Source organism: Candoia aspera, chromosome 3 (assembly GCF_035149785.1).
Source record: "Candoia aspera isolate rCanAsp1 chromosome 3, rCanAsp1.hap2, whole genome shotgun sequence".
NCBI classification, from domain to species: domain Eukaryota; kingdom Metazoa; phylum Chordata; class Lepidosauria; order Squamata; family Boidae; genus Candoia; species Candoia aspera.
This window is the reverse complement of record NC_086155.1, coordinates 207,387,901-207,411,197: the sequence shown is the minus strand read 5'-3', so window position 1 is coordinate 207,411,197 and position 23,297 is coordinate 207,387,901. Positions and strand designations below refer to the sequence as shown.

General features: G+C 42.8%; 2 protein-coding genes across 2 annotated transcripts in view; both read left to right on the top strand.

The window, feature by feature from the left end:
- The window catches only part of LOC134494511 (lymphocyte antigen 6E-like), a 256,021-nt gene that overhangs the window by 92,441 nt on the left and 140,283 nt on the right, over positions 1-23,297 (top strand). The gene's annotated exons all lie outside the window — the stretch shown is intronic.
- Positions 10,013-21,941, top strand: LOC134495040 (lymphocyte antigen 6E-like). Its single transcript, XM_063300290.1, has 3 exons — positions 10,013-10,076; positions 18,322-18,447; positions 21,709-21,941. Exons 1-3 carry the CDS (start codon positions 10,025-10,027, stop codon positions 21,912-21,914), a joined length of 384 nt encoding a protein of 127 aa, XP_063156360.1. The 5' UTR covers positions 10,013-10,024; the 3' UTR covers positions 21,915-21,941.

Below are 23,297 nucleotides of genomic sequence, written 5' to 3'. Positions count from 1 at the left end.
GTCTTGGGTGGCCCTTCATGGTTTAGCTCATGGCATCATTGAGGTGCTCAAGCTCCAGCACCACGACAAGGTAACGATCCTTTGCTGAAGGTTCCTGTCCTAGAACAGGATTCATAGTCGCTGCCAAGAGATGAGGCTTGGGGAAAATGAGCTCAAGCAATTTAACAAGTTTCAGGGTGTTCCTGAGCCCATCCAAGGAAACTCATGCCTCCCAGTGTGATGGTGAGTCATAGATAAGGAAAGGGGAAAACAAAACATACACATGGGAGCTGCACAAAACAGAACTGCCCAACTCAGGATGTTGGTTATTTATTATTTCAGTATTCTAATGTAAGCTGGCCAACAGTAAGAACCATGAAAGATAGCAAGCAGTTAACACCTAACATAAACAAGAACAACAATAATTCTTAACCCAGCTCAGAAGGTCTGGCTAAAGAGGAGGATCTTGACTCTTTCCTAAGAAACCGAAACGTTAAGGGCCTGCCATGATTCATGAAGAAAGGGAATTCCACAGCATAAGAATGTTAAAGGAGAAGATCTCCCAAGGGCCCTGGAGGTGGGCTTCTGGAACAGCAACTCTAAAGGCTTCTTCTACTGATGTGAGGACTGAACTATGACAGGCCCCTTGTCAAGTAGACAGGCCTGAAGTTAGTCGGGGCTTTAAAAGCAAAACCTTGGATTTTGCCCCCAAATCAACTGGCTACCAGTGCTGGACTTTCAACAGCATGATCTCCATACAGCGCCCCCTTAGTAGTTTAGGTGCTGTATTGTAGTCCGCCCAAAACTTACAGGCATTCTTCAAGAATGGCCTTAGGTAAGTCCCATTGTTATTATCTAAGCATGATGCAATGAGGCATGGGCAACCATTGAAGGATCTCAATCCCTGAGGAGCAGTCATAGCTCAACACCACTGCTACCCAGAAATCCAGAGAGATCTGGGTGAGGGGACCCATTCAGCCCAAATCCATAGCTCTCTTTTCTTCTAACAGAACCTCTATGGATTTAATTTCCACTGCTTTTCCTTCATCCAATCCATTATCAAAATATAGACGGTTTTCAAGGGAGCCAGTTACATATCAAGAAGCCATAGAGCGGGAGATCGACAACAAAGCTGTGGGTGACCAGCCCACCCAGCAAATTCATATTGATATTAAGCAGCAGGGATCAAAATAAGAATGTCAGACATGCCCCACAATCCCCACGTCATCTAGAAGCGTTGCCTGATGGTGCCTCCAAAGCCTTAACCCCACAATGCAATCCAGGGGAATAGAGTGGGAGTTGATATCAAAAGCTGCTGAGAGGTCACACAGAACTAGTAAAGCTGAGTTCTTCCCCTTTGACTTTAAGCCAAAAAGTATCTTGGAATGAAATAAGTTTTAATTAGGTGGTTGGTGGATGGCAAAAGATGGGGAGCAAATTTCTTAAAGAAGTTCTTGGAGTGCATTTTGCATGACTGAAAGCCTGGCAAGGATGACCTTTCATTGTGGTGTTATATAAACATTTATTTATTTATTTATTTATTTATTTATTTATTTATTTATTTATTTAATTAATTAATTTTTATCCCACCTTTATTATTTTTATAAATAACTCAAGGTGGCGAACATGCCTAATACTCCTTCCTCCTCCTATTTTCCCCACAACAACAACCCTGTGAGGTGGGTTGGGCTGAGAGGGAGGGACTGGCCCAGGGTCACCCAGCCGGCTTTCGTGCCTAAGGCGGGACTAGAACTCTCCTACCAGGCCTGATTGGCTCTTGGGCTGAGAGAGAGGGGCAGGCCCAAGGTCCCCCAGCCAGCCTTCATACCTATGGTGGGACTAGAACTCTCCTACCATGCCTGATTGGCTCTTGGGCTGAGAGAGAGGGGCAGGCCCAAGGTCCCCCAGCCAGCCTTCATACCTATGGTGGGACTAGAACTCTCCTACCAGGCCTGATTGGCTCTTGGGCTGAGAGAGAGGGGCAGGCCCAAGGTCCCCCAGCCAGCCTTCATACCTATGGTGGGACTAGAACTCTCCTACCAGGCCTGATTGGCTCTTGGGCTGAGAGAGAGGGGCAGGCCCAAGGTCCCCCAGCCAGCCTTCATACCTATGGTGGGACTAGAACTCTCCTACCAGGCCTGATTGGCTCTTGGGCTGAGAGGGAGGGACTGGCCCAAGGTCCCCCAGCCGGCTTTCATGCCTAAGGTGGGACTAGAACTCTCCTACCATGCCTGATTGGCTCTTGGGCTGAGAGAGAGGGACAGGCCCAAAGTCCCCCAGCCGGCTTGCAGCCTAAGGCGGGACTGGAACTCACAGACTCCTGGTTTCTAGCCCAGAACCTTAACCACTTTTTTTGTTGTTTCTTCGTTCAGTCGCTTCCGACTCTTCGTGACTCCATGGACCAGCCTACGCCAGAGCTTCCTGTCGGTCGTCAACACCCCCAGCTCCCCCAGGGATGAGTCCGTCACCTCTAGAACATCATCCATCTACCTTGCCCTTCGTTGGCCCCTCTTCCTTTTGCCTTCCATTCTCCCTAGCATCAGCATCTTCTCCAGGGTGTCCTGTCTTCTCATGATGTGGCCAAAGTATTTCAGTTTTGCCTTTAATATCATTCCCTCCAGTGAGTGGTCTGGCTTTATTTCCTGGAGGATGGACTGGTTTGATCTTCTTGCAGTCCAAGGCACTCTCAGGATTTTCCTCCAACACCACAGTTCCAAAGCATCGATCTTCCTTCGCTCAGCCTTCCTTATGATCCAGCTCTCGCAGCCATATGTTACTACAGGGAACACCATTGCTTTAACTATGCGGACCTTTGTGGTCAGTGTGATGTCTCTGCTCTTAACTATTTTATCAAGATTTGCCATTGCTCTTCTCCCAAGGATTAAGCGTCTTCTGATTTCCTGACTGCAGTCAGCATCTGCAGTAATCTTCGCACCTAGAAATACAAAGTCTTTCACTGCTTCTACGTTTTCTCCCTCTATTTGCCAGTTATCAATCAAGCTGGTTGCCATAATCTTGGTTTTTTTGAGGTTTAGCTGCAAGCCAGCTTTTGCACTTTCTTCTTTCACCTTCATCATAAGCTCCTCAGTTCCTCTTCACTTTCAGCCATCAAAGTGGTATCATCTGCATATCTGAGATTGTTAATGTTTCTTCCAGCGATTTTAACTCCAGCCTTGGATTCCTCAAGCCCAGCATGTCGCGTGATGTGTTCTGCGTACAGGTTGAATAGGTAGGGTGAGAGTATACAGCCCTGCCATACTCCTTTCCCAATCTTCAACCAGTCCGTTCTTCCGTGGTCTGTTCTTATTGTTGTTACTTGGTCGTTATACAGATTCAGAAGCAGGAGGCAGACAAGATGACTTGGTATCCCCATACCACTAAGAACTTGCCACAATTTGTTATGGTCCACACAGTCAAAGGCTTTAGAATAGTCAATAAAACAGAAATAGATGTTTTTCTGGAACTCCCTGGCTTTTTCCATTATCCATCGGATATTGGCAATTTGGTCCCTAGTTCCTCTGCCTTTTCTAAACCGAGCTTGTACATCTGGCAATTCTCGCTCCATGAATTGCTGAAGTCTCCCTTGCAGGACCTTGAGCATTACCTTACTGGCATGTGAAATGAGTGCCACTGTTCGATAGTTTGAACATTCTTTAGAGTTTCCCTTTTTTGGTATGGGGATATAAGTTGATTTTTTCCAATCTGATGGCCATTCTTGTGTTTTCCAAATTTGCTGGTATATAGCATGCATTACCTTGACAGCATCATCTTGCAAGATTTTGAACAGTTCAGCTGGGATGCCATCGTCTCCTGCTGCCTTGTTATTAGCAATGCTTCTTAAGGCCCATTCAACCTCACTCTTCAGGATGTCTGGCTCTAGCTCACTGACCACACCATCAAAGCTATCCCCAATATTGTTATCCTTCCTATACAGGTCTTCTGTATATTCTTGCCACCTTTTCTTGATCTCTTCTTCTTCTGTTTGGTCCTTGCCATCTTTGTTTTTGATCATACCCATTTTGGCCTGGAATTTACCTCCGATGTTTCTAATTTTCTGGAAGAGGTCTCTTGTCCTTCCTATTCTATTGTCTTCTTCCACTTCCGCGCATTGCTTGTTTAAAAATAATTCCTTATCTCTTCTGGCTAACCTCTGGAATTTTGCATTTAATTGGGCATAACTCCCCCTATCACTGTTGCCTTTTGCTCTCCTTCTTTCTTGGGCTACTTCTAGTGTCTCAGCAGACAGCCATTTTGCCTTCTTGGTTTTCTCTTTCTTTGGGATGTATTTTGTTGCCGCCTCCTGAACAATGTTGCGAACGTCTGTCCATAGTTCGTCCGGGACCCTATCTACTAAGTCCAGTCCCTGAAATCTATTCTTCACCTCCACTGCATATTCCTTAGGAATATTAGTGAGCTCATATCTAGCTGATCTTGGGTCTTCCCTAAGCTCTTTAGTCTGACCCTAAATTGTGCAAGAAGAAGTTCGTGATCGGAACTACAGTCAGCTCCAGGTCTTGTTTTTACCGACTGTACAGATGTCCGCCACCTTTGGCTGCAAAGGATGTAGTCAATCTGATTTCGGTGTTGTCCATCTGGTGAAGTCCATGTATAAAGCCGTCTCTTAGGTTGCTGGAAGAGAGTGTTTGTTATGCAGAGTGAGTTGTCTTGGCAAAATTCTATCAGCCTATGTCCTGCTTCGTTTTGTTCTCCCAGGCCATACTTACCTGTAATTCGAGGTGTCATTTGACTGCCCACCTTAGCATTCCAGTCTCCTGTGAGGAAAATAACATCTCTTTTAGGTGTGTTGTCCAGTAGGTGCTGCAGATCCTCATAGAACTGCTCTACTTCAGCGTCTTCAGCATCTGTGGTTGGGGCGTATATTTGGATCACTGTGATGTTCGATGGCTTGCCCTGAATTCGAATTGAGATCATTCTATCGTTTTTTGGATTGTATCCAAGCACTGCTTTAGCCACTTTACTATTAATTATGAAGGCTACTCCATTTCTTCTGTGGTCTTCTTGTCCACAGTAGTAGATCTGGTGGTCAATGGATGTGAAGTGGCCCATTCCAGTCCATTTCAGTTCACTGACGCCCAAAATGTCTATCTTTAATCTGGACATCTCACCAATAACCACATCCAATTTGCCCTGGCTCATAGATCTTACCTTCCAGGTTCCAATGGTGTGTTGATCCTTAGAACATCGGATTCGCCGTTCACCACCAGCACCGTCGGCCGCTAGCCGTCCTTTTGGCTTTGAGCTAGCTGCGTCATCACATCTGGGGCTAGTTGAACTCATCCTCTGTTCCTCCCCAGTAGCATTTTGACCATCTTCCGACCTGGGGGTCTCATCTTCCGATGGTATACCGACATATCTCTGGTTGTACTGATCCATTTAGTTTTCACGGCAAGAATACTGGGGTGGGTTGCCATTACCTTCCCCAGGGATCGCATTTAGTCTGACCTCTCTGTCACAACCTTCCCATCTTGGGTGGCCCTTCACGGTTTAGCTCATGGCATCATTGAGGTGCTCAAGCTCCAGCACCACGACAAGGTAACGATCCTTTGCTGAAGAACCACTAGATAATAATAGTAGTAATAATAATAATAATAATGAATTATTTGACCTCACAGCATTCAACTTATCAAAAACAGCTTCGCTTGGAGCCACATATATACTACACCAGTATTTGGCTTTTGGATAAAGCTTGAATTGCTCTTAAACCACCAGAATTTGCTCAATATTCTTCTATAAGACTTGCACAGAAAAGGCAATTCATCTCATGCTTTAATACAAGCTGTCCCATCTTGTACTTTTCATTTCGTCATTGCATTAGATTTTCTTCGAACTTCATTATTTTTCTTCCAATTCCTGGGGCATTGTTGCTTTTTCCTTTACAATTAATTTCCTGTTTATCTTCGGTGAATTAAATCCTTTGCTGCACCTGTGAATAGTTATGACCACTCTTCAGTCACATCCTGGTGGCCTCTGGGAAAATCAGAGACTTGAGTTTTGCTGCACTGCCACATGCCAGATGGCATAATGAAAGGCCAGAATTGAGTTTCTACCCAGACACACCCTTTCTAGACTTCTCTCTTGGTTGTATCTTCTATCTACTCCTAGTTACATTCTTAAGTGCAGAGAAGACTTCAATATATTTTCACACTATGGAAACCTTGATAGATCCAAACAACTAATGCCAGGCATAGCTTCCAAGGGAGTTTCCAGCGTGGAACACAGTTTCAAACTCTCTGTATGACACAATACTTTGGAAGACAGGAGTTTTCCCTATGTTTACATTGCACAACATTTTCAGCAGGGAAGCATGCAGTGTGTTGAGCTGCTCAGTGGAAAGCCTTATCAAATTGAAGGAGAAGTTGTGTTGCACCCCTGAAGCATCTCATTAGCTTGGCCCAGCACAGGGAACTCCTTATGATGTGGAAGGGAGCTTTGAGATATAAGATTCTCTTGGGACAAGGTTTTACAAGGTTTAGTTTAGTTTTCTTGGTTTTTACTCATAGATAGATGTGAGCTGTCAGACCCAGGCATGCTATTTTCCTGGCCTATCTCTGCCATGAGCCTCTTGCCTCAGCAATCTTTTTTAGAAGGTACTTGGCTGTGTCAAGGAGCACAGTGAAAAAATGGGACTAAGATTAAATATAAAGAAGACCAAACTAATGACCACAGATAGAACAACTAGAACTGGCAGTGAAGATTTCAAAGTGGAGGAGAGCTTCTGCCTTTTAGGATCAGCCATCAACAGGAAAGGAACAAGCAGTCAAGAAATATGGCACAGACTGGCACCTGGTAGAGCCGCCATGAAGGCCTTGGAAAAGATCTTCAGATGCCGTGATGTGCCTATACCTGCAAAGATCAGAATTGTGACACCATGGAAGCCAAAGTTGGACTTTGAGAAGCAGGATAGGAAAAGTATTGACACTTTTGAACATTGGTGTTGGAGAAGACTCTATAGATAGATAGATTTTAATTATGGTAATAAAAACTAATACAAACTAAACTCAAAGAGAGAAAGGAAAGTAAAAAGAGAGAGTAAAAAGTGCAAAGAAAGAAAAAGTAAAGAAAAGAAAAGAAGAAGAAAGTAGTAAAAGAAATTATTTCATTCTTTCCTTTTTTTAAAAAAAACTTTGTCTTTCTCAGTGTTGGAGAAGACTCCTGAGAAGACCATGAACAGCCAAGAAAACAAACCAATGGATCACTGAGCAAATCAACCCAGAGTTCTCATTCAAGGCACAACTGATAAGGCCCAAATTATCCTACTTCAGACACATGATGTGAAGACCCAGCTTTCTGGAAAAGGGTCTAATATTGGGAAAGGTGGAAGGAAAGAGAAGAAGACGATCAGCAGCAAGAGGGATGGACTCAGTTACACTGGCGATGGGGGCACCATTGCAAGGCCTGAAGGATCAGGTTAGAGACAGATCATCATGGAAAAGACCTGTATGATCAGTAGGAGTTGACACCAACTTGGTGGCACATAATCAATCAATCAAGTAACAGATACACAAAGCAAGATGCTCGCATAGTCTTCCCAACCTGTCAACCTGCCAGTGTGTTACCACCGTACTGAGAGGAACTCTGCCAGGATGATGCCAGCCAAACTGAGAAGTCAAAGCAGCAAGTCTCCACCTCTGGAAGATGTTAAGAAGAGGTTGGACAGCAGTTTCTTGAGGAAGGTTTGATTGGTTTTCTTGCACATGGCAGAGGGTTGGACTAGATGCTCCCTGTGGTCCTTTCCAACTGGACAGTTCTGTGATTCCATGTCTCCATGGTGCTTTCACAAAATGTCTGTCATGGAAAGTGGGTGCATTTACCCTCTCAGAAAACAGCTTCTAGTCATGAAGCACTGATCTACCACATGGCTCTTTTCCACTGTAGCTGTTACCTAATTGCTCCATGCCACTTCTGCTTCGCTTTGCCTTTCCTGAGAACCGGACCTACATCTAAGCTAGTGTTTCTCAACCTAGGCAACTTTAAGATGCGTGGACTTCAACTCCCAGAATTCTGGGAATTGAAGTCCTCACATCTTAAAGTTGCCAAGGTTGAGAAACACTGTTCTAAGCAGAAGACGGGGCTGCCATCTTCCTGCCTTTTCTAAGAAAACTTCTGGAGCCCATGTGCATCCCAGAGGCATTCTGGGGTATAAAACAAGGCTAGAAGCTGGTGTGTTTCCTGTCTGCATTACAGCTTCCCACTTTTTAAAAAAGGAGTTATTTTTAAGTGTAAAAAGTGACAAAGGAGGTGTTTGCAGGTGCAATGATGACCATGGGGACCGAGGCTGCAAAGGAGTAGTTGGAGGTTTTGAGTGTATATGTTAGCCTGAAAATTTCGTGCAAAGAAATGGCAAGCCACAATTACTTAACCAATACAAACCTTTCAACAGGCCAACAATATTTGGATATCCATATCCAAATAAAAGCACATTACAACACCTTGATGTTCTGGGTCAAACAGTTTCAGTGAAAAAGACTGAAATCTACTGAGAACAATGGATGAAGAAGTCAAAGTTAGCTGGTTCTTCTGGAAGCTTTGCCAAAGTCCAGATTCCGGCTCTGCATCTTGATCTGGATCAAACCATAAATGGAGAAGTGTGGGATAAACCAAACTTATCACCAGTTGCCCACAAAGGCCATCTAATTGCTATTCAACTTCATTCCACCCTAGATAAAGCCAAACCAGACTGCTCACAGGAAGTAGAAATAATGAAGATGAAGTTTAGATCTTCTGGACACGTAATGGAAGACAAGAATCCTTTGAGAAGACCCTGAGGCTTGGAGAAATTGAAGACCATCAAAAAAAAGAGGCTATATCTGTGGATGGCTACAAACTATCTCACGCAAGAACTTAACAAGAATTCAGAAAAACAAAAACAGACACCCCACACCCAGTTATGGACAGACAATCCTGGTAAAATTGCATCCACTGCATCTCAAAGAGTCAGAAGCAACTGAACATGACAAGTAGAAGCATCCTTTCCCGTGAGTGCTGAGCAGGGATGCTGGAAAATCCATCCATCCATCCATCCATCCATCCATCCATCCATCCATCCATATTTGTACCAGTCACAATCTCCTGAATTCTTGGCAGTTCACAACAAACATACTCAGGATTATACACTAAAGCATCCAGGTGCGAATACAAGTCATGAAATCAATACTAATACAAAATACCAATACAATAACAATCATTTATGGGAATGAATCTTCAGGGTCCCTGTAACCATTCAGTTTTTAGCAACTCGTAGACTGTGACATAGCAATAGCAGGTAAAACCTAGGAGAGGGTGTTTTAAATGCCCACCCATCCATATATCAAGGTTCTAGGATGTGCTTCTGTTTTGCAAGGAGCCCCCTCTGATTAGTATCTTGAAATATTATTGAATCAAGTGGTACTTTTCTTCCTGACACTTTTAGGCTGAGTGCGTATTGAAGAGGGCAGAATCCCCCTCAAGTACCCCCGTGTACTTAGCAACAGTGTGGAAGGAGGTTGCCTCTTCCAGAAGATTTTTAACCCCCCAGTGTGGTCCACAGCCTTGGGATCTCCTGTGGTCTCCCAAGCCCACTACTGATTGGCCCCATGTTGCTTTGCATCCAGACTTAAACTAGGTCAGTCAGGCACTGCTCCCTGCTTGCTCACGATGACGTCTAGATGTAGGGAAGGCCCATATAGCCATTTCTTTGCCATAATTTCCAATATCCTTGCCAATGACTTCCTTTAGACTACAGGAAAGGAACTGCTCCAGCTGTTTCTCCATCTAACTCAATGTTATCTCTTTGGATGATCAGGCATTCTCCTGGGTGGTAGGCAGAGCAAAAATTCTCTTAAATGCTTGGAACATATTTGCCAGGAGAGCAGTTATTTGTCTGTTGAACTCTGGATCCTCCCTTTCTGCCCTGTAGATTGTCATTACGGCAATCCGGGCAACCCACACTGATGTGCTCATAACAATGAAAAGGAAACACCTCCAAGGTATATATAGAGCCATCAACAAGTAGGAACTGGTTGTGGAACTGAAGAGCTTTGCAGCCATGAAAACCCTGCTCATCGCCTTCTTGGCAGCTGTCATTTGCACAGAAAAAGGTAATGTTATCCCATGATAAAAGGAACAGAAACAGGGAGAAGGGAAGAGTTGGAAAGTCAAGAAAATAATCTGGAGTGCTAACTCTGAATAAATCGTAACAGCAGGAAAGGAGGATTGGGATGAGCCTGCTCAGAGAAATGGGGTGACTAATTGGGGAGGTGGCTTTGATTTGTAATTAAAAATTGATACGGCAGTTCTTCAATGCTTTTGGACTGTAGGACGGTGTCACAGATGACCTAACAGGCAAAGAACATAAGATGCCCAGAGTCACATATTTGAGATGGGTGGCCATAAAAATCTAATCAATCAATCAATCAATCAATCAAACAAACAAACAAACAAATAAAGTAAGTAAGTAAGTAAGTAAATAAATAAGGTGGGTGGCATCAAAAGTTCATCTAGCTTTGCATCCCAGTTGCATTCAGGGTCAACCAGGGAGTGCTAGATTGGGTAGCTCTCTTCTGCTGTTTATCCATCCCTACTGCAAGTAGCCTTGTGAGATAGACTTCCTCTGAGTCTGGAAGCTCCACTGGGACAGGGAATTCTATAACCGAACTCTATGTGACTGTGAGAAAGTGTACATTCTGTGGTTGATCTTGGATATGATGATGCAGGATTTATATTCATTTATTTATTTAATACAGCTTCAGGCTGCCCCAACTCCAAATGACTGTGGGCAGCTTACGTTAAAAAAAATAAGAACAATAAAAATATATATGACAAATGAGAAATACCTGTTTATTTATTTGCTGCTCAGTAGGCAGAAGGTAAATGAAATGCAACGCAAAAGGATAAAAATACAAAAGGAAAGAAGATCTCTGGATAATATCAGCAAAATAATAATAATAATAATAATAATAATAATAATAATAATAAATCTGACACTACCTGAACAATTCTGAGGTCCTTGGTTAAGATTTTAATTATTAAGTTTTCACCAGTCTTTGTGAATCTAATTGTAGATTATCCTAATAATAATAGTAATAATAATAATAATAATAATTGCTACCATAAACTTCCACAGTTCAAGCAGACTGAGATTTCTGAGTTCTAATTCCTGAAATTCAATTCCTGAAACTAAAAATTAAAAACTGAGGGGAACTCCCCCCCACCCCCCCCAGCATCTGTCTCCTGGATGGAAGAAAGCAGTTTTTCAAACTTTTTTTTTTTTTGGCAGATATTTTAGATGTTTGTGCTGGCTCAGAATGGAAGGGATTCCGGGCCAGCAAGACAGAGGTCACCCTCTTGCAGAAAGCTGGCTTAGTTACATTCGGGAGGCAAAAGAAGAAATTTCTCTGGGTCACATTTGAGAACCCTCTGATGAAACCGTGGGGCGAGACAGCAAAACACAGGATTTTGGTGAGCTGTTAGGAAGCTCTCCTTGAAAAGGTCGCCCAGCTTTACCAGTTGGCTGCCACTTTCTTCCTCTCTTTGTGGGGTCCACCATTTAGGTACAGTGCTATGTTGACATCAGAAAGTGGGATGACGGAGATTTTTTTTTTGTGGGGGGGGAATCTCCTTTTTAAATTAAGATATGTGAAGCCTAAATGAAGACTTTTGTCCTAGGTTTTTCCTCTTATGAAGATAGATAGATATAGATGATAGACAGATGATAGATAATAGATATGATAGATATGATATTGATACATGATAGATGATAGATGATAGATGATAGATAGGGATGGATGGATGTACAGAGAGACAGATAGATATAGATGATAGATGATGATAGATAGATATGATATTGATAGATGATAGAGGATAGATATGGATTTAGATATAGATATACAGTAGATAGATATAGGTAGATGATAGATAGATAGGGGTGGATGGATGGACAGACAGGCAGACAGATATAGATGATAGATAGACAGGAATGTCTCCTTCAAGACGTTGAGATGGAAGTGTCTCCTCCAGCACAAATGTATCTCCAGTAATGTCCATGTATTTTTCCAAGCAACAGCACAGATATGGTCCATCATTACCTTCTTCTGAAGTAGCTCTTGGCTTCCCAGTCTGGCCTACAGCCAGTCCCCCATCCAAGGACTAACCAGGCAACACCCTGCTTAGCTTCCAGCCTAGGCACTTTGCTACTTGCTGAAAAATATCCACTTCTTCATGGTTCATTGCCAAATTCTAATGGCTCTGTAAGTGGCAAAAAATGGCATGAAGGGACAAATGCAGCCTCTGTGTTAAGGATGTCTGGTCAGGATGATGGCTGTGCCCACTCAAAGCTGGGCCCCGCTCCTACATGCACCCATGGCAAATAGAAAAGGGACCTGGTTTCCGTCACAGGAGCATGGCCAGCTCCCTGACTTTTCTAACCCCCTGCTGAATGGCGGATCATGGCCTGCCCACTCTAACACAGAGTCATTTCAGCTATATAAGGACTGTCTACATTTCAAAGCCTATTCCATGCAACCCTGGGGCTCTGTGAGGGTTGCCTGGAAAGATGAAAGTTTTTTTAAAAATCACCTGGTCAGGGCTAATTACTAGAGCTCTGCCTCTTGACTGGGGTATTTCTCAGTTTTTTTTAATCTAACAGGTTCTGTGGCCTGACAAAGTTAACCCACCCACCCCCGTCTGGTCTATGGTCCACCTGAGCAGGCTAATGTAGTCAGCTCTTCCCCACCTGACATGTATTTCTTTATTTCTTTATTTTACTCAGTTTGGTGCTGCCCATTCCAGAATGGAGTCACAACACGCGAAATAGAATGAACACAACATAATAACAGCAAGACCATACTAAACAAGAACCACACTAGAAAAGGAGATAAGTATAAGATGAGGTGAGAAGTTAGATCATCAGAGGGGGGCATGGTCAAAGACATCAAGAGGGCGGCCACCTGGCACAATCGGAGCTCCTCCTGTTTTTATGTGGGCTGCACATAAAAAAAAGGAGAAACTTCAATCCCATTGTTGTAGTCACCCTTTTGACTTTTTTGACCATGCTATGCATACACCTCTGTCAGCAGAGGTGCCTCCTATACCACAGCCTTTGTATGCACAATCCACCCACTGAGTGCATCTGCTGTGTCATCTTTTGTGGCCAAGACAGTCTGGTGGACAGTTAAGGCCCAGTGACATGTCTGTAAGTGTTGAATTGCACATGTGTGTACCTGCTATGTAAGGAGAATGGATCTAAAATGGAATTGCATGTAGGACGTGCAATCACCACCTAATAATAAAAAAGGGTAAAGCGATAGACAGAAGAAAAAAGGCGATTAGAAGAGAATATGGCTAAGTTAGGAAGAACAATTTCAAGCTAGTTCAATAAATCCATCATAAGGAGCTTCATAAAGCAGGAGGACAGGACAACCCAACTGGTACTTTTTGAAAAAAGAATGGGTAGAGCAAAGCTAAGGAGAGAGTTGGAAAAGTTAGCTTTAAAAGTTTTCATTTTATGAAGCTTCTCATCTCATGAAACTTCGCTCCTCATGTTGCCTCTTATTCTTGGGTTGTGAAAGAGATCTTCCCTCAGGTTTGGCTTTCTGATGTGATCATATGTAAGTCTATTCAGAGTGAGGGCAAAGCTTCTCTGTTTCAGTTTACTGAGGCCACCACAATCTCCTTCAGGGTTGGGATGACATAAAGCAGCATATATTTCTTCTGCTTCGAGCGTAACATTCAGTAAGTGTTATAACTTTGAAGAGTAATAAAAGTTTATCTTTGAGTAAGTTTCACTGGATAAACTGGGGTGTTCCTGACAGATACATTTCAGGACAATATTGAAATCAGAGCAGCGTGAGGCAGCTACACACGGACTCAAGGAGGTGTGTGGCACCATGCAGCCAACCCGGATCATTTCGACAAGTCATGGGAACAATGCAGTCCACCTTGCTAATTTCTTTCAGTTGCAGAAATATCTTCGAAAATTGCTGGATGACACCTCAAAGCCAGCTGAAGCAAAGCTTTTAGAAATGGGAGAACCAAGTTTATTATTTGTTAGATTTATACCCTGCCTTTCCTCCAGGAGCCCAAAGTGTCATACCAGCACTCCCTCCCTAATTTTTTCCCTGTGATGTGGGTTCGGCAGAGAGAGTGTGACTGGCCCACAGTCACCCTGTGAACTTCCACGGGTGAGGTGGACCGGAACCTGGTGTCCTCAGTCCTGGTTCAACACCTTCACTACGATGCTCCCCTGGCTGTCCATGAAAGGGTGCTTTATCCAGACCTTTGCTGAAGGGAAACACCCTGTCCAAAAAGAAGGAGGCTTTTAAATGGGCTTTGTGGCTTTGGATGCATGACAGGCTTGCTCACAAGGCCACCCCTTGATCTAAGCAGGAAGTCAACAGATATGGCAATGGATGATCTTGCCTAAAACTTCCAATTAGATCTGGTATATTATTTACAATCTGATAGAAACAGTCTCTCCCAACCAGCCTCTTCTGTGGGTGAAGCTGAGGGATTGCTGATTGCTGATTGCTTATTAAGGGCATGACAATTAATACAGTATTACACAATATGATTGTGTAATATGATTGGAACATGAGCAAGAGGTTAACGCCTTGTAACCTATTGCCTTGTTGCTACCGGTTCCATCTGCTACCTTTCAAGCAAGGGCATCCACAAGGGAGGTCAAAAAAGTCAAGATGGTGGTCTTGATTTCATGTGCGCACACACAAAAAGGGGCAGGGCTTTGATCATGGAGGGGTGACCACCATCTTGACTTTTTTTGGCCCCTCCTTCCACACACCCCTGCCTTCAAGTCTACTTTTAGTGCAATTTTTGGCATTTGCACAATTTCACCTGATGTAATCTTACTTTAAAAAAGCAATGAAATTTTTTCTGTCCACAAATCCTTTCCTTTCCTCCCTTCAGTAAATTGCTTATCCTCTATTCACTTCCACAAACAACACCCCTTCAATCCCTTTTCTTCAGTTTCAGAATGGCTCTGCAGGTCAGGGATATGAAAATGCAGGTCAAGCATAAATTAGGAGAAACTGAACAACAATTCCACTCACCTGTAAAAAAAGTTAGTTTCTTAAATAACAGGTGCTATATTTTACACAGGAAATCACTGTGATGTTAACGCTGCCTCTACCTTAGTCCCTTTTGTTCCGCATTATTGGAGAATTTGTTAACGCACCTATCTATTCTTATTCTATCCCAAAACAGATCAGGAAGAGGAGAATGTGAACATGAAGTCTCCTTGGCAGGTTGACGTTGGAAGTTCATAAAAAGTGGAGCTACAAATACCTAGCTGTCGAAGACCCATAGGCTGGTCTAACTGGCAAAATTAACAAATTATACACAAGAACTATAGACCAAAATTTGCAGAGGGGAGAGCCTTTTAGGAGTCCTCTCCCATGAAAGAAGTGTAGGCTAGGGGTCAGGCCTTCTCTGTAGGACAGTATTTTTCAAACTCGGCAACGTTAAGATCTGTGGACTTCAACTCCCAGAATTCCCCAGCCAGTATGCATTGAAGTCATTCCCTAGCCAGCATGAGTTGAAGTCCACGCATCTTAACGTTGCCGAGTTTGAAAAACACTGTTGTAGGAGCTAAGCTTCTCTTCTTGCATTTTGCAAGGCTGTAAAAATTGAACCTTTCTATCATCATGGCCCATGCGATTGTGGGTGATTATCTTGGACATGAATTTGTACTTCTATTCTCGGTTTTTAACATTTTTTCCTTGGTGGTTTTCTTTTTGCTTTGTTTTCACTGCCCAACGTCTTCATTGATTAGGGCAGTCTACAAATATGGCTAAATAAATAAATGTTGCCTTTGGAGACTTTCCTAGCAAAACTCTAGACATCCAAGCTTCTTCTCTCCCTTTGATGCTTGCCCATCCATGCTGGTTTACGTAGCAGGGCTGAAATGAAAATTTACGAGGAGGAGGTCTCCGTTCGGCTGAGGCCTTCACTTCAAGTTTAGGGAACAGCTCCTCCGTGGAGATCTTTGAACACCCCAAGGTTTCCCCTTGCAAGCCATTTCAGCCATGCATTTCAAGGACCAGCTATTGTGTTTTTAACATGACCCAATTTGTGCCCCAGTAAAATCATGTGGGTGACTAGAATTACTGCCAATCTTTTGTTGAGCATTTGATGCTTCCCAGCTCTGGTGCTTTATGAAATGACCTGGTACAAACAGGTTTCACCAACAGGTTGGTTGCCAATCCCACCACCTACTACCTCCAGGTGAAACCACCCCAGGGAATTCTTCTTCCTTTGATTCATTGTCTGGGACTTTCCATCGCAGAAGGTGTGGAACTCTGCCCAGCAATTTGTGTCTAATGAGCTCTTTTAAAGTATGCAGGGTGGAAGAACAAACAAGAGGATCTTACACATCAAAGTTTCCATAAGAATTTCATCAGATGCTGCAGATCTAGGTGTAAATGGACAACCGGCAATTAGATTTAGATGTCAAGAACTTTGCTGGTTCTGCTGTTTCGTTACAGAATGTAGTAGAAGATGCTGACCAACATGAGGACATAAGAAGAAGGCTGCTGAATTAGACCAGAGGCCCATCCAATCTAGTCCTTTCCTTTTAGAAGCAGGATACCATGGGTACTGAGAGAAGGTCTGCTCAAGGGCTGCCCAACGACCTTCACAGATGGATCCTTGGCTCCCTAAACAGCTCGATCTCTCATGAGGTCTCAAGGACCACCCATCCTGAGCTGTCTCTGATTCTGTAACCAGAACTGGGGAAGACAATTCTGTCTTTCTGTTAAGGTTTTTCTTAATCTGGTACAGATTACAGACACAAAGACTGCATTCGTTTTTTCCCACAAAAAAAAGTTTTATTATATAAAATTAAGCTCCTATTCCTTCTAACCTTAATGCTACCTCTATGCTTGTTTTTATTTTCCTACCAATCTTAATCTACAGCCTTCCTATTATTGTAAGTTTACAATTATTTCTGATTTAATCTATGTATTTCTGTCTCTAGATTCTACTGTATGTCTAATTCCTATCTCTATGTTTGTAGCACTATGTTTTCCTATCTTAACTATTCCTTAGCGTTTTAAAGTTTTTTCCTTTTTTCCAGGTCTTCAGCTCTTGTAGCCAATCTCAGTCCATTTGCGTGTGAAAACCTTTTTCACTCACTCACTCACTCACTTATTTATTTGTTTGTCAAATTTCTCTGCTGCCCATCTTCCATGCATTGATTCTGGGTGGCTTACAGATAATAAGATGACAATCGCTAAAAACACTACAGTATAATATAAATGTAAATGTAAATCTAATATAAATGCACACAAAAACAGATACAAATATAAAAATACAAAAAATATAAAATATAAAATTCAAGATGGAATTTTTTATAGATTTGCGAATGGGTTTTTACTTGGGAATAGCAAGAAAACTAAATGAAATTGGAGTGAAAGGTGCTATTGCATGTTTAAATGATGAAAAATTCAGATCATCACCAGATGGCATCAAAGGGATTCAGAAAAATCTGTCCTGCTGCTGCCATCTGGTGGTCATCTGGATTGTAGCAGCCCAATATAGTAGCTCTGCGCTGAAAATGGGGGTGAACTTACTGTTTATAAAGATGTCCTTCAATTTTGCTTGGAAGCTTGCATAGAGAAGGTTACCCTGGAATAAGTTAGGGACTATGGAATTTGGTCCTCTGCATGTCTACACACAAGGAAATAAATAGTATTCAGTGGAATTTAGTTCCAAGAACATAATATAAGGGAGTACAGATAGTCCTCGTTTAGTGACCACAATTGGGACTGGCAACTTGGTCGTTAAGTGAAGTGGTCGCTAAGTGGAACTGCAACTGGGCTTACAGTCTGACTTCAGCTTTCCTTTGCTTTCCAGACCTGCAAAGGCTGTAAATGCTAGGATTGGTCGTAAAGTTACTTTTTCATCGCCATTGTAATTGCGAATGGTCGCTAAACGAGGCAATTGCTAAACGAGGACTACCTCTAGGCCTTCATTTATTATCAGCCAACAGCTGTTGCTCTGGTAAAAGGCTAAGGTCTTGTTTTTGTAAAAAGCTTCTATTCCAGTGTTCTGAATTCAGGATCCACCCGAAATGCCTTTCCAAGTGTCCTCATTCTGTCTGATCATCTAATAATCCCTCCCCCTCCTAATTATGGCAAGGTCTGAAAGAAGAGGCTGCTAATATATTCTGGTTCAATGTGTGCTGGTTTTAAAATGCCCAGCAATCCTAGGTTGGGACTGGATTACAAGGCCTGGGGATACTGGGTTCTTAGCGTGGAAAGTTGCACAGCGCACAAGAGCTGTTCAGCCTGGCTACTCCTGTGTCAATGTGCTTCTCTCTCTTTCATACAGTGCATTCCCTTTCTTGCTATTCCTGTGAAAATGAGCCTTCCAACTGGAATTGCATGTCCATGAAGAAGTGTGCGGAATCGGACAATTACTGCACCACCATCAAAACAATTAACAAGGGCAGAAATGGTATGTATCGCTGAAACTGAAACAACAACAACAACAACAACAACAACACCCCTAGTAGATAAATGAGGTCACTCCGAACATAGGCAACTCTTTTTTTTATAAGAATTTTATTAATTTTCCAAATATAACTAAAATACAAAATACAGAATATAGAACAGAGTACAGGTGTAAAGAAAAAAGGAAAACTATAAAAGGCGGGACAGAGAGAGAACAGAAAAAGAAGGTGACTTCTGACCTTCCCCAGTATAGATATAAATGCATATTATACAGATATAATCTCTTACCATTAGTTAAGCCTTAGCAACATTATTTCTACCAAATCAAGGCATCTAATCATTAAAACCCAAAATCACAGCTTCATTTTTCTTCTGACACAAGCAAGTAGTCTAAAAGTGGTTGCCATGTAGAAACAAATCCAGAAACAGTTATTTTCTCTTATCAGCGCTGTTAACTTGGCCATCTGGGCCAGCTCCATCAGTTTGGTAATCCAGTCCTCCACTGAAGGATCGTGTGGATCTTTCTGCATATAAAATTCTTGCTGCTGTAATCAAGTATAAAAGCAAAGTCCCGTGTTGTTTCTCAAGCTGCCTCTCCATCATGCCCAAGAGAAGCAGTTCTGGTTTTTTTTTTGGTAAGTCTACTTTAAGGAGTTTTTGAATATTAGCACATATTTGTTGAATATTAGCACATATCCAATTCAAGGTGTTGGTTATCACCTTTAAAGCCCTACATGGCATGGGGCCAGGGTACCTGAGGGACTGTCTCGTCCCCATCACATCAGCCTGTCCCACCTGGCCATGCAGAGGGGTCATGCTGTGGACCCCGTTGGCAAGGGAATTCCAACTGGCGGGGTCCAGGAGGTGGGCCTTCTCTGCAGTGGCGCCCGCCCTCCGGGAACATTCTGCCCCCGGAGGTGAGGTGGGCGCCTTTGCTCCCGGACTTCCGGAGGAATTTAAAAACCTGGTTCTGCCGCCTTGCTTCGGATGGGAAGGGCAACAGCTCTTCCTGGGGGTGGCTGGCACCATAGTGCCCTCCCCATTGGATGAGAGCTTTTTGCCACAAGGATCTTACATTTATCTATTTATAATGATAGTCTGTATTGTAACCTATGTTTTATGGTTCTAATTTGTTCATTGTGTTGTAAACTGCCCAGAGTCCCCCTTTGGGGGAGATGGACAGTGACAGAAATTTGAACTATAAACAAACAAACAAACAAACAAACAAAAATTTGGTCCCAGAATTTTGTGGCCTTTTCACAAGTCTACCAAGATGGTAAAAAGTTCCTTCACCAAAAGAATATTTCCAACAAATATTCGTTACCCCCTTATACTTTTTTGACAACTTAATCCGGAGTTAAATACCAGCGATATATCATTTTATAAAAATTCTCTTTTAAGTAATGATTCAAAGTAAATTTCAGACCTTTGTTCCACATGTTTTCTCATTGCTCCAACATAATACTGTATCCAAAATTCTTAGCCCATTTAATTCTTAATACATTCTTCAACTTGTTCATCTTCTAAATCCATCTGTAACAACATTTTATACAACTTTGTAATAATACGTTCATCATTTATATGGAGTTCCAGTTCAAATTGAGCTGTTCCATTAACAAATTTAAAATTCTTTTTATCCACTTTAAAATGGATAAAACATTTTAACAACTGCACATAAGTAAACCAATGACATGTAAAACCTTCCAACTCTAACTTAACTCTTGTCTTAAGCTTCAGTTCACCCTCTTCAAAATTTAACAAATCTTTATAAATTTAACCAGCTTGTTCCCCCCACATTTTCCCTTCTAATAAAAGCTTCATGAGGTGACAACCACAATGGTACATTAGGGGACAGTCTTGCTTTATATTTGTTCCCAACCCTCATTATGGCACTCCTAACAAAGTGTTTTTTAAAATCTTTATTAATTTTAACTTTATCATACCACAAAAAGTTAAAATACGTAACTCTTGATATGAACCGGACAGCAGTTTCTGGGAATAATCTAATATTAAAACTATTTTCATGTTAAAAATATTGAACATTAATATTAAATCCTTGGGGGCAGGGATTCCATTATGTCAAAGGGCATAGGTCTTGGGCTCAGTCTTAAAATATACAGGTAGTGTTGGCAGAGTGCTAGAAAGCATTTGGCCCAGGAGAGATCAGAAAAGTCACACACCAGGCATTTCTATAAAAATAATTTTATTTACAGAAAACAAACATATTTAAAGGCTGTTTGCTGAGAGGAGAGATTTCTCTCAGCTGCATATTCTCTGTAAGCCTACACAAAAGGGAAACTGAAACTAAAACAAGTTCAGGCAAGTTCCTCCCTTAGGCAATGCAACCATTAACACGTGAAAAGGGGACAATTAAATTCAATCTCTTCACCCAGCCAAAATGATTAGTTACCATAGTAACCTTAATCTGTAGTAGAAAACATATTAACAGGTAGTCCTCGCTTAACGACCACAATTGGGACTGGAATTTTGGTTGCTAAGCAAAGCGGTCATTAAGCAAATCCAACCTGATTCCACAACCTTTTTTGTGGTGGCCATTAAGTGAATCACTGCAGTTGTTAAGCAAACCGTGTGGTCGTTGAGCAAATCACACGGTTTCCCATTGATTTTGCTTGCTGGAAGCTGGCCGGGAAAGTAGAAAATGGCAATCACGTGACTGTGGGACGCTGCAATGGTCGTAAATATGAAGTTGGTTGCCAAGCTCCTGAATTGTGATCATGTGACTGTAGGGATGCTGCAACAGTCATAAGTGTGAGGACTGATTATAAGTCAGTTTTCCCAGCACTCTCGTAAGTCCAAACCATCACTAAATGAATGGTTGTTAAGCGAGGACTACCTGTATGACGAACAGAAGCCAGTAAGAAAGTTCCCTTTGGCTTTACTTAATTTCCAGCCTTCCAGAGGTACGAGTTGAATGACTAGCTGGCTAGAGGGTGGTGTGTTCAGATGGACTGGACCCTCACTGTTTTGGACCATAGAGGTTCAACAATGGTTAAGAAAGTTGGAGGAGGAATGAGTAGGGTAGGAGTCTAATGTTCTTCCCATGCGCTGTGAAGTGAGAGGCTCAGAAGGTGGTGAAAATAGAGCAAAATCTCCCATGGGACTCAGGAGTTAGAGGCTCCAGCAGGAAAGGACCTGAGTCCAGATTGGGCTGAAATCCCCCTTTTTGGTGGTTGTCCACTTGCCAGTTGGGGCTTCTAATTTCTTGTGTTTTATATAACTAGTTGATTTTGTTTTGCCACGTAAGGTGGGTCCGATGACTACCGGATTAGCAAGAGGTGCGCTCCAACGTGTAATGAAAACTTCATGGACACGGGATCCTCATCGGTCGCTACTAAATGTTGCCAGTTCTCCTTCTGCAACATCAGTGGGGCCACCAGCGTGAAGATTAGCAATATGGTGCTGGTTTTGGGCATCCTGGCCAGTTTCCTCTACGTTTTCCAGTCTGGATAAGGGAGCGCTGACAATTTTTATGAGAGAGAGAGACCAGCAAATTTCCACACCCATTCAGCCACCCCCCCACCCCCCGAAGCATCCCAGAGGAGCTCATCCTGACCCTGGGCTCAGATACAATTCCTGCAGAATGGATTCTTGGTTCTGCTGCGGGAAAATTGGTGCCTGCTTGCCTGTTACAGAACATGAAGCTTCCCTTTGTACATATAACCCCAGAAGACCTTCGCACTGAGTAGAATTTTTATTTAGTATGCTCCCGTGTCTAAATCTATTTCCCCCCCCACAGCAATCTTGTGATGCTTTATAATGAGAGCATTTATTAAAGGCTATCAAAGCCTCAAGCGGGTGGCTGACGTGGCATCCTTCTTCCTCTTGCCACACAATAACATTGTTTTGCAAAACTGGCTTAATTAAAAATAACGTCCTGCTTTGGGGCATGTAAAGGGTACCATGAGCCACATTTCCTTCCTGGTTATGTTTTTTTTCCACTTGCCCGGATGAGTTAACGATGGTTCTGCCAAACAGTGGGCAGATACTTCCCAGTCTGGAAATGGCACAACACCCAATCCTGCATGTGATTAGGGAAGAGTTAACCCTAGGCAAATCTGATGAAGATTAACCCTGGTCAGCACCAACAGCATTGCAAGCTTGGATGTGAAAGGATGTGATGGCAGCTACTTAGAAGGCCCCCATGCGGTGTGACCTTTTTTAAAGCTTCCACGGTTTTGCAGCTTGTTTTGATGTTTGAAGCTTCATCTTGCTGCTTCGGTCCTGGGATTTGGGCTGTACTTTAATAAAGTTTTGTCTCCGTGTTCATTAATATCCCAGTCTGTAAACCCATATCCATAGCACAAGCAGGGGAAAACTCAATCCTCCTCTTTATTAGCCCTGATTCAACCATTAAGTTTGACTCCTGGCAACAGGGGTGTCTGCAGGATATGGTTAAAAGAGTCAAGGTGGTGCCCGCGTTGTGTCATCTGAGCTCCACCTGATTTTGTGTGTGTTGCACCTAAAAGCGAAGAGGGTGGCTGTGATGACGAAATCGAAGCTCTGCCTGTTTCCTTCACAACCAGGTTTTGGTAAGACATGCCAGGTTGGTGCCTTCATCCATGATAAAATCATGGGTGAGGGCAGCTTTCTTAAACACTGACCTGGCCTCCAAAAGCAACAGCAGAGCGTAGGGTTACCAAGGACCCAATAACCAGGCACGGACGATGGAAGCCGAGAGGCGGATGGTGGCACGGCTTTCAGGCAGTGGGTCCGGTGCCCATCCCATCCCTGGCCTCCTGCCGTACTTCCCTCTGCCCGTCACCATCGGGATGGTCCTGCCTGCCCTCTCAGGCAGAGCTAACCCTAACCCTGCTACATCTTAAACAGGAAGCA